Here is a 14,469-nt window from a genome sequence, read left to right on the forward strand (position 1 = left end):
ATAGTTGCAGTTGTAGTATTTACATGTTTAAACGTGTTTTCTGCAAAAAATATATACTGTTGAACGACAGGCAGAAATTGCATAAGTGGTGAGCGCGTTGCGTAATTCTGATTTTTTTTTAAAACCCTGTATTCAGAAAGAAAATAAAAATAGTGAAGTGGACACGGTGTAGGCCAAGCCACTGCAATGCACAGGCTAGTTTAACTGAAGTTAACAGAAAAAGGCTTATTTTAAATGAAGTGGATGGATTTCCAAAAGCGAGGGTGTTGCGTAAATTCTATGTTTCAAGTTTCCAAATTGAGGAATAGAGTTTAAATGAAGAATTTAGGTTTTTCTTGATTCATTTAAGTCGCATTTTAACTGTTATTTCCATTTGTTTAGCCTGGCCTGTTTGCATGATGGTTATTTTTTTTTTTAGTTCACTACTGCATTACTGCGTAAAAAAAATGAAAGTTGAAGGTAGGCTTCAGCCTTCATTTCTGGGCTAAATAGAAGAAAAGCGCATGACTGGACTAAGTGTCTTGTGCCTCAAGGCAGAATGTCTTATCTCTGGGAAATATTAAAAACATCCCACGCAGAATCGCCTTGGTAAACATGTTCCAAACCATTTCCAATCTTCTGCCAACAGGCCGTATCGACTGGTTCCAATTAAAACGTGAGGAAGGAAATGTGTAGGTCAAACGTGTAGAGCCTTTCTGGCGACAACCAAACCGTTCAGAGTGTAATAAATTATAGCACAGTTTGTGGATGAAAGCGCATCCATGTCCGCCTCTTTCACTTCCTGATTCAGGAGCTAACTGGAGCTCTTGAATTTATTGACGATTTTTTTCTCCTTTACGCGCCGGTTCTGAAACCAGATTGTCACTTGTCTCTCTGTGAGATTTGTCTGCGCGGATATCCTTCTCCTTTTGTCTTTGGTGATGAATTTATTGGTGGCATACTCTCTTTCCAGTTCTTTGAGCTGCACCTTGGTGTATGGCACACGCTTCTTCCTCCCACGACGGATAGAGCTGTCTCCACCAGATATAGTGTCTGTGGAAAGAAATGGAGTAAAAGATTTTAATCTGAGCCACAAAACCTACACTATTAATGCTGACATTAAAAAAAAAATCTTATTTCAAGCGCTCTATGAATCGAAAAACAGCCTTTTACATTTAGTAATGCATGCACATGTTTCGCAATTGCACACTTCCTTCAACACTGCATATTTTTGTGTTAATAAAAAGCAATAAAATACCTTGTAACGAGGATTTCCACAGAGGGTTTGACTGTGGCTGCTCCTTGGTGCAGTAAACCTGACCACTCCAACCGTTGGTGATGGCCCATGGCTGGTAGGGCTCCATGGGCAGCAGAGACTCGTGTCTTGGCTCAGATGGAGCACTCAGGGCAGGTACGACAGGGACGTCCAAGTAGCTGGGCTGGTAAGGGGCCGAGGAATAGCCCTGATAAAAGGCAAATTCTTTCGCCCTGGTGGAGAACTCCTCACCAGAGACCGACGAGTCCATGTATTTATCGCCATAACCGGAGGGCTGCGCGCAAGCCTTTACGCTGCCGTGTGACATCCTACATGGGTAATAACTGCTGCCAAAATATCCATAGGGCAAAGATGCATTGGGCGAACTCTGAGTGGCAGAACAGGGGCTGCATTGTTTGCCAGGCTCCCCCATGCCAGAGACTGGCACCTCACTCGCAGTGTAGGTGGTGCTGGGAGCCAGTGAGGTTGGATGCGCTAACAAATTCCGGCACTGATTTGCAGCAAAATTGCCTCCAGTAAATCCTTCCATGTTCTTGCTTCTCTCATCCAAACCGTTGTCGTACAGGAACATCACCGGGTCAATCCAGTGCGAGTGGAGGAGTAATGAGGCGGTCATAGCATGCCCTACATTGAGACGACCAACTCTTTTTCAAAATCCCCTCGACTGAGCAGAGACAGGGACTCGGGCAGAGTAACGATACCAACACGGCTGAGTACATAAAGATCGCGAGGTTATTGGCCAGGGCCAAACACGTGATATGCAAAGGAGAGGATAAACGTCTAGACATCAGATAATGCAGATCAGGCTGTGTGTTTGTGAAGATACTGTACATCCCTATTTATGCAAAAAGGCTCTGTGGGTATTTTTTTCGAATCTCAAGTGATTTTGAAATCTCGAACTGAGTGAAACTTTCACATGAAGGCCATATTATCTTTCATATAGTGCAACAAAAACAGTGTTGTTTTTGATTAATTAAGTAACACATGTAAGTGATAAGTATTTTATTTTTCGGCGGAATTGGTGCGCAATGACGCGTGCCAAAATAATTACGCTCGAACTTTAGGGAGAAAGTAAAACAATTCGTGATTCTTGATTCGATTTTTTAAAGGTTTGGTATGTAAATATTGAGCTTTTTTTATAGGCTTTAAGTAAAAAAGTGCATTTCCCCCAAATTTATCATCCTAATATCAAGAGTATCTGAACTGAACTGGCTGTCTTTGAATGGCGATTTTATGCGCAATTTTTACGCACGGGAGCTGTACAGAATAAATACATATTTCTCTGTCATGGATAGATTTAAAATGAAGACTATGACAACAAACACAAATCAAATGAAACTCACCTTTGGCACAGCGATGTGTGAAATGTAAACACAAGCTCAGTGTCCACAAAATACCAGAAATATGGCACATTTGGTTGCACTCGAGTTAGACGCGGCTGGAGGCCAAGGTCAAGTTGAAAGTTGCAGTCTGGCCAAATAGGAAGAGAAAACAGTGGTGGAAGCCGAAGAGGAGATTACATCGGCACATTGTGCTGTCCTTTTTCTTTTTCTTTTTTTAAAAAAGACGAAGAACTGGAGAGTTCTTTTCTATTTCTTTAGTCATACTTTAGAAATAACGCAGAAATGGTTCGAAATGGCTAAAATGAAAGCTGGAGTAGAAATATTTGATAATTTCAGCAAAGTTTGAAAAAGAAAGAAAAAGCAGTGACTTAAATATGTCATGCCTACATGCCCCCCTTCTGTTTTTCTAGCAAATTTCAGCTCAAACGCTGTGGCATTGGAACACAAATAAACAGGTTCTATATGTACATGCATGAAAATAACGCGTTTATTTGGCACTAAGTATTTAGCTCCAGGAGGAGTGTTGTGATGGACTGACGAAGTGAATGTGTTCGTGGGGGATTAAAAAACAGTTTTAACTTTCAGAATTCATTTCACTTCGGTTTTTTAAGCAGAGACCACAGACACAGAGGAATGTATACCCAACTAAATTTGAGCACCTTTTTATTTTTAATAGAGTTTTCCCACCTTTTGAGGCTGTAAATCTTTATGGCCCAAGTTCATAGCTTGTAGGCAAGAGTGAGCAGTCTACATTTCAGGAGGCAGAAAAAAAACAGCATAATGTTTTTTTTTAATCGGTTCATGTCAGATTTTTTTTTTTTGCTTTTATTGCATTGTCGTGATAAACGACCTTAAATCTGCTTTTTATTTAACGCTGCATTCTAAACACACACAGAGAAAAAAAAAACGCATGCTTTCTTAAATTTCAAAAGCGGCCGAGTTACAATAAGTGAGTGCTGCCTCGACAGGAATCATCTGAGCCACGTTGTTCACACATTAGAGAGGCGAGTCGCTTTTTAAACGGAATATAGCAGCTGGTAGAAACTGTTGCAGGAGCACTTCATTCAGTCCAACGAAAAAAAGATGAAAAATCCGTACATTGAAAATAGTTTTGAAATTTCTAAATAGGATATTTTTTTTTTTAATCTGCGTAAAAGCAAAGTGAATATTTTAAATGAAGCCTCTTTGTGTTATTTTGTCTAAAACTTACAGGTTGGTTTTATTACCGACAGTGGCTGAAGGCAAGAATTAATTAACACTATGTGGCACTTGAAATCTTTAATAATCAATTAAAGACTGACCAATTTCAGCTGCAGCTGACATCAATTTACAGCTAAAATGCTACCATTTGCGTAAAAACCCTAAAATATATAAACGCCATGTAAAATAAGACATTTTGTCCTGTTGCAATCAAACACAAGTTAAGCTATTGAAGGAAGACGACTAAACAGACTCAGGATTTTTTGAAAAGAATACTTGATGTTGTTTATCCTCAATAAAAGTTAGTTTTCAGTTGTTTCAAAGGACATTCACATCTTGGATTGTATTTTTTTAGACTATAGGATATATCTCGAAAATGTATGTCGCTATTAAAACACAGAAAATAGGACTACAAAACTTTACTCTCGTTACAAAATGTAAAAGCTTGTACAACAGCTTTGGAATAAATTTGGAACAAGAAAAAGGCAGAGAAGTTTTGAGAAAACATGCGCATTCTGCTCCCCAAAAACAAGTCCAGTCAAACTAACTTGGCACAACCTGGAAACGTGCGTAAATCTTTTGCCAGATGCTGAACCTGTGTGGCTGCAAAAACTTCTATTCTTCCAGATATGTACATATTGTGAGTTATGTTATGTTTGAAGCTAAAAAGCAGCCTGCTAAATGTGCAGCTTATTAAAGATAAGTCGAGCAGGAGGAATGGCGATGCGCGCTGCAGCAGCAGATGATGTCAGGCTGTCACAGCGTGCTGCAGGCCGGAGACCAAAGTGCTGCTCTGTTTGCAGCACCTATCAAGCAGATGACAACACAGCTCTTAGTCTACAGTGCTTAATGGACTTTTTATGGGTTTGTCTTGTGATCGCATGACCTATGGCACCTTGGCCCTTCACTGGTTCTTGGCAAACTAGATCAGAAACATGCCGCCCTCCGAGTCTGGCGAAAGGGAGAAGAGACACAGATCCCCAAAATGAACGAGCATGCAACAGCTTTGCTTCATAGCTGGATGAAAAGAAAGTAATGGGGGAAAAAAATATGAAAATCTTCTCCAGTTTAGATCAGTTGGATGCAGCTTGGGCCCCCGCTTCTCTGCCGCATCCCGTCACTGCATCTTGCCCTGCAGCCAAGCACCAAAAAGCAGATGTCTGCTCAACATGTTATCGTGACTACTGAATCGGTGAGACACACGATGCAAACTAAACATTTGGGAGCTATTTAACTTACTAGTACTCGGAGTCATGGAGTGAAAATTGTGCAGTGAGCTTCCAAAGAGGTTCTGCAGAATGAATTTAGAATTTAAATTGGCATTTTCATCACGAGGAAATTCGAATTTCTCTGTGTCTGAGGTTTGGCTGCATTTAAATGCAGCTTTGTGGGATGCTGTATGTTTGGTTATTTAAGCTTTGTAGCTCATCTCAACCTACATATTAAGAACACAAGCTTTGAAAGGTGCAACTGCAACATGCTACTGAAAATAAGATGCAAATTTGTGAATTCTTGGTTGCTGAAGCTGTGTAGTGCAAATCAACTTCTATATACACAAGCAACCAAAAATAAAGCATTTAAGGTAGTACAACAAAAAGCAGAAATTGCTAAAGATGAAAATATACACACATCTCTTAATATTCAAGTTAACATCCAAATGGAAAGATGAGTAAATGATGGGACTAATAAAGGAGGAGATTGCAAAATAACTGTTCACAAAGCTTAAGACATCACAATTTGTCTTTATTTTCTAACAGTATATGATATGACACTCAAAGTAACAGTTCTGATGTCACGACAAACGACCCCTGTGAACACAAAATAAAACCCAGCAATGTAAAGAAATGATCACAAACAAAAAAAACAAAACGATAAATATCTGGAGACTAAACCGTATTTGCAGTTGTTCAGCCTTGACAGACGGTGAGTGTACTAATCTTTTGGATCCACTGCATACCTGACATTTCACGTGCTTCTAAAGCTGAAAGGAGTGTTTTATTATAAAAAAAGGCTAGATAGATCACACTGGAAACATGATTCCCGACAGGAGTTAAGTTTTCACATGATCTGTCACAATGTGGTGAGGCTCTCTGGGCTTCATGTCTTTCAGAACTTTGAAAGAAAAAAAGATAAAACAACATAAAAGTCCTTGTGGCGAAATGCACCCTAACTATGCTATGTTAGTCCTGTGCAGGGCCGAGGCTGTGGACGGGGTGGAGACTGACATTTTACTGTCCCTCCTCCTCACGCAGGAACTGGAATACGGAGGAGAAATCTTTAGCGGCGTAACCGCGTGCACACATCATACGGTAGATCTGATGGGTTAAGGAGCCGAGAGGCACCGGAGTCTTTGTGTTGGTCGCTGTGTTCTGTGCGAGGCCCAAGTCCTGAAAAAGAAAAGCAAACATGCATTAGAAAAACCGACGGAGCTGAAAATTAAATTTTGAAACCACCAGTCTGCACGCGCCGCAGAGAGTTTTCTCTACGTTGTAATATGTAGAGGCCTGATCCCGTTTACAAAGGGATGTAATGTGCTGCTGAATAGTTAGTCGGATTATTTTAAGTGTTTTATGATCCAGACAGAAACTCTTTTGTAACATTGTCACTGAAGTCCCCATCACATGCACAACATAAGACACAAATGACCACCGTATGATGGAGAAAATGCAAAAATAAATGCCTTTTTGGCTCCAGAAATAATGAGGCAACTAGCACTGAATGATTTCTCTACATTACTTACAGGAAACATGGCTATTACCACCATAACATGTGCTTATTCCTCCTCATATGTCATACCACAAGACTTAGAAACCAACCTTAGCCATCAGCTGGCTTGCGAAGCCTCCCTGGTAGTTATTCCCAGAGGGGACTCCCTCCATGACTCCTGGCACGGGGTTGTAGGTGTCACTGGACCAGCACCGGCCTGAACTCATGTTCAAGATTTTGGCCAGAAGTTTGGGATCAAGACCAAGTCTGTGAATGAAGACAAATTTGGATGTTACACTGCAGCTGCACGCTGTCATGAGTTGCCATCAATTTCATGTTATTCCGACCAAGAAAGCATCTTCACCTGATTCCCAAGTTCATCGTCTCTGAAGTCCCGATCATTCCAATGGCTAAAAGCATGTTGTTGCAGATTTTAGCAGCCTGTGAAGAAATGACAACGTATTAGCATTTGACAAACTGAAAATAAAGGGAATTTAAAATGTTGAAAATGTCGACTAATAAGCACTTTACAAATAAAAATAAAATAAAGAAACCATGTGTTCACACCTGTCCAGTTCCAACTTGACCACAGTGCACCACGTTAGCTCCCATGCAGCTGAGCAGTTCTTTGGCTGCAGTGAATTCCTCCTCTGCTGCTCCCACCATGAAAGTCAGTTTACCCGAACTGGCAGCTCCCACACCTCGGAAAGGGAAATCATGCTTACATACAATTGTTGGTATATACGCTGTTGGATTTTCTTAAAGTTTCAGAAGTGGAATGAAAATGGCAGATGGAAAATGGAAAGCAGACATATTTTGATTGTAGCAGCTTTTAGAAAGTAGCTGGATTAGTAGCTGCTATTCTTTATGTTTGTTTCAGGGTGGAAAGATTTTTTCTTTCATGCATTTCAGAAAAATTTAAATTCTGAATTTTTAGTGCCCTCCCCTCAAAGCAAAATGAGAGACCCATCAAACCTCTCAAAGCAGCATTTTTACGACCATTCTGACTTCCCCCAGTTCTCCTGACTGACAAAGCTTTCATTAGAACATCCAGGTGCAGGAAAACCGGGATACTTTTAGTGAGATACAACAGGGACACTATGAAATAAATAATGTGTCTTTGTTGTATGTTGATGTCCATTTACATTCCCCATCTGATGTCAGGCCCACAAAATCAAAAAAGGAAGACACACACACACATTTCAAAACTGCAGATAAAGTATCTATATAAAAAAAATACATTTTTGGACACATCAAATTGACTTGAATTAATATAAAAATGTGTTTTTCCTTCAGCTCTTGTATATATATTTCTAGATAATGACACAAAACTACAAAGTCATGTAAATAAAAGAATATCGTGCAAGGCAAGATACAAATAAAACGTAAAAACTGCAAAATTAAAGTGATGTACAACACATGAGCAACAGTTGGAGCTATTTCAGTATTAAAAGCAAGTCTGACCAACATTCCCTCCCAGAAGGAGTTTGGTCAGCCTCTGCTGTGATTTAGCAACAGCTGTTTCTGGATCTCTCCCTACATATGACGGTGCATTCAGGTTCATACGGGGTTAAAAACTTGGCAACCTACAATAACCAGGTGCGAGCCACATGGGTGCCAAGAAATTAACCAACCAACCAGTCTTATAATTAATCCTAAAGTTACAGGAAGCCAACGGAGGAGGGCTGAGATGGATGTAATACGTTTCCCCCCCTCCTTAATCCTTCTGAGCAGTCTGCCTGAAGCTGTGTGTATCAGCAGGAATCTCGAAAGACTTGTGCTGGGAGTTACAAGAGTCAAGCTGAGAAACGAGAACAGCGAGGACAAAGGCTTCAAAATTCATCCTAAAGAGGGGAAATGTTCCAAGTTGTAAACTGCAAATTTAACAATTGAGTTAACTTATTTAAGGTGACCCTTGAGATCTCAGCGCTGCAAAACAGGGCTGTAATGAACAATTACTTCCATTGTCGCGTATTTTCTCAATTAATCAATTAGTTGTTTGGTTTGAAAATGGTGAAAAATGTTGATCCGGTGTTTCCCAAAGCACAAGATGACATCCTCAAATGTCTTTTATTGTCCACAACCCAAAGACATTCAATTAACCGTCATAGAGGAAGAAAGAAACCAGAAAACATTCACATTTAAGAAGCTGCAATCAAAGAATTTAGACTTTTTTTTCTTAAAAAATGCCTCAAACTAATCAGTTGATAATCAAAACTTGTTGGTGATTATTTAATCGTTGACAACCAATTGATAAATTGACTAATAATTGTTGCTGTATGTAAAAATACAACAAGTTGCTTTGTGCTAACAGATAACTAGATCTTCTGTTTAAGTTTACGGACACAAAGTCTGAGATATCCAAAACTTTGTCCTCAGCATATCCCCGAAATCTGAAAAACTTAGAGAATAAATAAAGGAGAAATCTGAGATTGAACATCCATATGTAGTTAGGAAATTAACTACATATGAGGATAAGTATTTACCCTTCTGTAACACCTTTTCACAATAGTAGATATATAATTGATCATTTAATACGCAGCAATTTCTAAAGCAGGTCAAACACAGAATACTGCATAAAGTCAGCCACAAAAACAAAGACCTGTGAAAAAATGTTCAGCTCGTGTTTCAAAAGCAGATAGATACAGATTTATCTCATGACAACCGTTAAAAATCTATGATATTAAAACACACGCTGGTTAAAATACGTTAGAAAACGTTGACATTCAGTGAAAGTGTTTGTCTCAATCAGGCGACTGCAAAGTGACGCATTTGAAGTGACAACTCAGGCCTTAAACGACAGAAGTCCTGCTGTTTACCATCAAAGACAACTGAATAAATGATTACCAGTTCTAGAGAACTTAAACTTTGTCAATTATAATCCATTTGTTGTTTTGCAATTTCTACAAGAGACATGCTACGTTGTTTGAGGTCAGAGATTTTTCCAATTGTACTCTTGGAGGTTACCAGTGGAGCCCGGGCTGAGAAATAATCAAAGATTGCCGTTATCTCAACCGGTTCTCACGTTTTTTTCATCCAAGGAAGCAACTTTAAGACACATCCTGACTCAATTACATCCTCTTCTCCATGTGTGCTTTTATGTTTCAGCTTTAACCGCACTGCCACTGTACTTCTTTTGATTCCCTGTCCGACAACTGGTGATGTTCAAACTGCTTCATTTAGCAGCCTGGTGAGTGACGTGCCCTATCAAAGTGTGACATTCAGTTCAGTTTGCGTCGGTTAAACTGCTGCCGCCACACACAGAAGTTCAAGGCAGACAGCAGAGCGACTTTAATCCATGTGCACTACCACGGGACGGAAGCGTATAAATCATTACTAATCTTTAGAGCCAGACCATAAAATGGACCGACTTCAACTCAAAGAAAGTGGCTGTCTTGACATTGACGAGGCCAAGTTCAAACGGAGCTGTGTCTCCGTGTGGACCCCCAAGAAAAATCAGAGAGCACACACTGGTGCTGGAAGCGATGACACAAGCTGACCCACTTCTCCCTTTTACCTAAATGCTGCTGATGCTCTATGCTAACCAGAACTTCAGGAAAAAGCAGAACACTGAACTTGTCACCATAAATAAAATACAGAATACAAAGTTGCATTTCACATCCAAGTCTGTCCAGACTCGTAATATAAGTAGTGAAGACTCTGAAGGAACTTAATAGGTGCATACACAGGATTAGTGTCATCAATTCAGTATCCAAACATGTGAAAATGGTCACAATCTCCCTTTCTGTTCCTGAGTTATGACCAGATAAGTGCTTTTGCAGAACATTACGGTGTCACAGTGAAGCTGACCTTTGACACTTTGGATATTTAATGTCATCACTTTGACATTGTATATCATTAGACATTTATGTGTAGTTTTGTCATATTTAGTGAATGGACCTTTCAGTTATGGCCAAAATGGTGTTCTGTGAGGTCACAGCTTGCCTTTTTCATCTGGCTTTTTACTCCTGCGTATTACCGTTTTATAATCCCCTTCACTATGAGAAGCAACAACAACTACCTTAAGTTTTGCTTAAGACTTAGATGATGCAATAAAGCAGCCTTACTTGTTTTAATCTTTGATTTAGCCATTTAGCAACAGTGTTAGCCTCCCTGCATACAAACAATTCTCCAATTGCTATTCTGCAGCGGTACCATAGCTGCATCCTGGGCTGAACACCATCCAATACAGTTTTGATTGTTTCACAGAAATATAAACAAGCCATATTATGTTTTTTCCCCCCTATAGCAATATAGTACTTAGATTTGCAGCTAGACTGCTATGTCAGTGCTGGAGAGAAGGTCTGGCTGAGTGAGACTACAGCGACTTTCAACCACCGAAATCGAACCAGTTCATCCTCGAGTCTGTACTAAATTTGAAGAAATTCACTAAAGGCATTTAAGAGATATTGCCTTCAAGAGAATAGGAACCTGAGAACGCAGTGCCTCTAGCCAAGGCTGTTGCCAGCATGGAGGCATAAAACATGTGCAAAACAACTTCAAACAGAAAATCAAGAGAGTTTCTAATCAACAGAATGCTGAGACGCAATGATATATTAATTGTTGCCATGGTTGGCGACCACAACTTGCTGAAGTCAATAATCAAGCAGCAGTGCTGGAAAATGACCTAAATATAAATGTTGTAAGTATAGGAGTTTTGATTGCATGGTAAACATATTAGTGCAGACATCTGCCGTTAACCCTGCAGCATTTCAGAATGTGGTTGTGTTTTATAAATGCTCCATGCGTGTGCTCAAACTGGTGTTTTCTTAATTTGCTTGGGGCCACCACAGGAATGACTATTTGATAAATAAAACCAGTAAGCAAATAAATTCACAGATAAGCTATTTTCTCAAATAGAGTCTTAGGATCTACACTCGGTTGCCATGTTATAAATAGTCAGTTTTTGTCCTTCCCATTTATGTAAATGAGCACACACAAAATATTAGAAACAACACTTAGTATCATGTAAGGTAACTGTATAAACAGAGACGGCATTAAGTTGAACCAACATACTTCTATACACAAGCAAAAACCGAACATTCCATTAGAAGTGCTTGTCACACAGTCAAACTTCTTAAAAATGGTTCGTCTTCCAATTTGGTTGGACAACACTCATGCAAACAAGTTTGTTTCTAGCGGGATGTGGCTTTGCAGCTGCTGTAGTTGAGGGTATGTGACACCTACCTGATATGATGCCAGCTCAGTGCATGTGCTTTAAGATCACACAGCAAACTGGGGCAAAACTGTACAACTTACCTCCTGATACAGGTGCATCCATAAAAACGGCCCCCATCTTCTCAGCAGCGGCGGCCATCTCTTTTGAAACAGCTGGATCAATGGTACTGGAGTCAATGAGCAGCGAGCCTTTCTTTACCTTTCTGTTGAGAAAAGTACAGTTCAGTTGAATCTCAGATAAGCGTGTGACATTATAATACAGCTATTCAAAGAGAACCAAAGCTTACTTGAGAATGCCGTTGGGTCCAGTGTACACTTCTATGACATTGGGACTAGAGGGGAGCATGGTGATGATACGGTCGGCCTTGTCTGCTACTTCAGCAGGATTATCCACAATCTGAAAGAGCAGGCAAAATCACAGTGTTATCAGAGAGCACACAAGGTGAAATTTAAAAATAGCAATGATGTGCATTGTGCTACCTGGGCGCCCAGCTCTTGCAGTTCCTTGCAGGACTCTGGGAAAACATCTGTGGCAATGACTGGGTATCCGTGCTTCAGCAAGTTCTTTGCCATTGGGTTTCCCATATTTCCCAGACCAACAAACCCCACCTGCGTCTTCGAGGCCATAGACCTTGTGGAGACTACAACATAACCACCAAATGAATGAACAACAATACACATTGTCCCTGTTACACATACAGGAAGAAACTGTTTAAATTTAAATATCTGTTAAGGTTGGAATTAACTATAAAATCCTTGTTTAGCAGTGCCATTTAAATTTCACTGACATTTAAACCCAGTGTGTTTGTCCTTCAGTATCAAAGTCATCTGATTTAATGATGCCAAACCCTTCTCAGTGTTTACTTAAGCATACCTCAATAAAATGGCGTTCTTTCTTGAGACATACAACCATATTTCAATCTTAAAAGACATGCCTCCAATAAATACCTTCAAATACCTCCTGGAGGTTCTTTTCCCACCAAAAAACATATAATGCTGCATATTTGTCTCTGGGATTATTTTAGTATTGGTTGTTTATCCATAACAACAACCTTAGTATGCAACCTGAAAGAAGATGTATTTATTTTTCTGATTAACTATTTCATGTTTTGGCTATAAAATGTCAGAAAATGGTATATAAAAAAAAAAATAATAATAAAAAAAGCCCATTAGTGTTTTCCAAAGTCCAAGATGTCAACTGTCTTGTTTTGACAAACTATTCAGTTTATTATTGCAGAGGAGAAAAGAAACCACAAAATATTCACATTTAAGAAGCTTTAGTTTTGTTTTTTAAAGAAATCACACTGTTTGGTCTTGAAAATGTCAGAAAATGGAGAGAAAAAAAAGTTCAAAATGACATATGTCCTGTTTAGTCCACAACCCAATGATATACATCCATCCATCCATCCATCCATTATCTATACACCGCTTAATCCTCACAAGGGTCGCGGGGGGGCTGGAGCCTATCCCAATGATATACAGTTTATTATTATTATTATTGAACAGAAGCAACGAAACCAGAAATGTTCACACTGAAGAAGCTTCTTATTGCACAAATTGATTAATGAATCTGCTATTTGGTCTTTAAAATGTCAGAAAAAAGCTCAAGATGGCAACCATAAGTATCTTATTTTGTCCAAAACCCAAATATTTTCAGTTTACTGCCATATATGAGAAAGGAAACCAGAAAACAATTAAATTCAAGAAGCCAGAGATTTGACTTTTACTGTCCTGTAAAATGACTTAAACTGATTAATCGACTATCTAAACAGTTGACAACTAATCCATTAAACGACTAATAGTTGCAGCTCTACCTACATAGAGGTTGCAGGGGGGGAAGTTAAAGGACATTTCATTTATATTTTTACATTTTCCCTCTCAGAAACTCCTGTGAACTTTGCTACCAAAGTGCTACCAAGAGCCAGCCCCTCTTTCTACAAAGTGCAGGTGACAGATATTACATAATGTGCCTGAAATAAAGAGACGGGGCACAGTTGGACACTGGGCCAAATGAACTATTCCAGTAGAGACACACTGGGCGTTAAAACAGAGCTCCAACAAACGACATGAAGGGCAAGCAGTATGTAATTTTTAACAGAAAACCTCCTCGAAGCAGTAAATAGTTAACTGGACCCTGTGCAAGAGCAGCTAAAGGCAGTGTGGCGAAAATGAACTCAAACTTCTCTGCCAAACATTTCGAGCGAAAAACAGTGTTTTTCGTGGCACAAAGCGCCTTCGAACAACAACTTGAGCTCGTGAAGCGAGCACGGCGGCTCGAGAGACACACACTCAGAGGATTTCCTTACCAAGTGCAAAGTCAACATGCCTGCAACACCTTCCCACTAGATAGCGAGACCCTCTCAACGCAGCGGCCATGCTTCTTTCCTCTTGACCTTACGTGTGACGTAGCGCGACGTAGATCAGTGACGGCCTTCCCGCCAATCAGGAAGCAGACGTGCGCAGCACGGCCTCCCGGTGTCAGCCAATGAGCTGCGGGGGAGGGCCTAAGCTGTCTGTGTGTGCTTCCATATCATGAGACTGACAGACAGTGGAAGCTCATATGTTTTCCAACAGGTTCCCTTACAGCTCTAACTGGCATTGTTATAAAAAGAAAAAAGTGAGAGAAGTATTTATGTCATGTACTGCAGTAAATGTAGCAGTAAGACAGTTGAAAAATACTTCATCAGAAGTAAAAAAAAAAAAAAAAAAAGAGGGAACAAATTTTATTGTTCCAGGGAATTACACAGGTTATAGCACATGGGTACAGATGAAACAAGGAAAACAAGA

The 14,469-nt window shown here is 39.8% G+C and overlaps 2 protein-coding genes across 2 annotated transcripts; both read right to left on the reverse strand.

The window, feature by feature from the left end:
- Positions 1-793: 793 nt before the first annotated feature.
- hoxa13b (homeobox A13b) lies at positions 794-1,871 on the reverse strand. The gene is made up of 2 exons (XM_008291048.1): positions 1,238-1,871; positions 794-1,032 (listed from the first exon to the last, which is right to left on the reverse strand). Exons 1-2 carry the CDS (start codon positions 1,869-1,871, stop codon positions 794-796), a joined length of 873 nt encoding a protein of 290 aa, XP_008289270.1.
- Positions 1,872-5,520: 3,649 nt separating this feature from the next.
- Positions 5,521-14,080, reverse strand: hibadhb (3-hydroxyisobutyrate dehydrogenase b). Its single transcript, XM_008291049.1, has 8 exons — positions 13,989-14,080; positions 12,163-12,323; positions 11,970-12,079; positions 11,764-11,885; positions 7,072-7,205; positions 6,869-6,945; positions 6,615-6,771; positions 5,521-6,185 (listed from the first exon to the last, which is right to left on the reverse strand). Exons 1-8 carry the CDS (start codon positions 14,056-14,058, stop codon positions 6,027-6,029), a joined length of 990 nt encoding a protein of 329 aa, XP_008289271.1. The 5' UTR covers positions 14,059-14,080; the 3' UTR covers positions 5,521-6,026.
- Between the last annotated feature and the right edge of the window lie 389 nt (positions 14,081-14,469).

This window comes from Stegastes partitus, unplaced genomic scaffold (genome assembly GCF_000690725.1).
Source record: "Stegastes partitus isolate 25-593 unplaced genomic scaffold, Stegastes_partitus-1.0.2 Scaffold711, whole genome shotgun sequence".
NCBI classification, from domain to species: domain Eukaryota; kingdom Metazoa; phylum Chordata; class Actinopteri; family Pomacentridae; genus Stegastes; species Stegastes partitus.

Coding starts and splice junctions, on each gene's coding strand:
- hoxa13b (XM_008291048.1), bottom strand. CDS start 1,871: ATGACCGCCTCATTACTCCTCCACTCGCACTGGATTGACCCGGTGATG. Junction 1,033..1,237: donor GTGGAAATCCTCGTTACAAG/GTATTTTATTGC, acceptor TTCTTTCCACAG/ACACTATATCTGGTGGAGAC.
- hibadhb (XM_008291049.1), bottom strand. CDS start 14,058: ATGGCCGCTGCGTTGAGAGGGTCTCGCTATCTAGTGGGAAGGTGTTGC. Junction 6,772..6,868: donor ACGATGAACTTGGGAATCAG/GTGAAGATGCTT, acceptor CTTCATTCACAG/ACTTGGTCTTGATCCCAAAC. Junction 6,186..6,614: donor CAAGCCAGCTGATGGCTAAG/GTTGGTTTCTAA, acceptor TTTCTTTTTCAG/GACTTGGGCCTCGCACAGAA.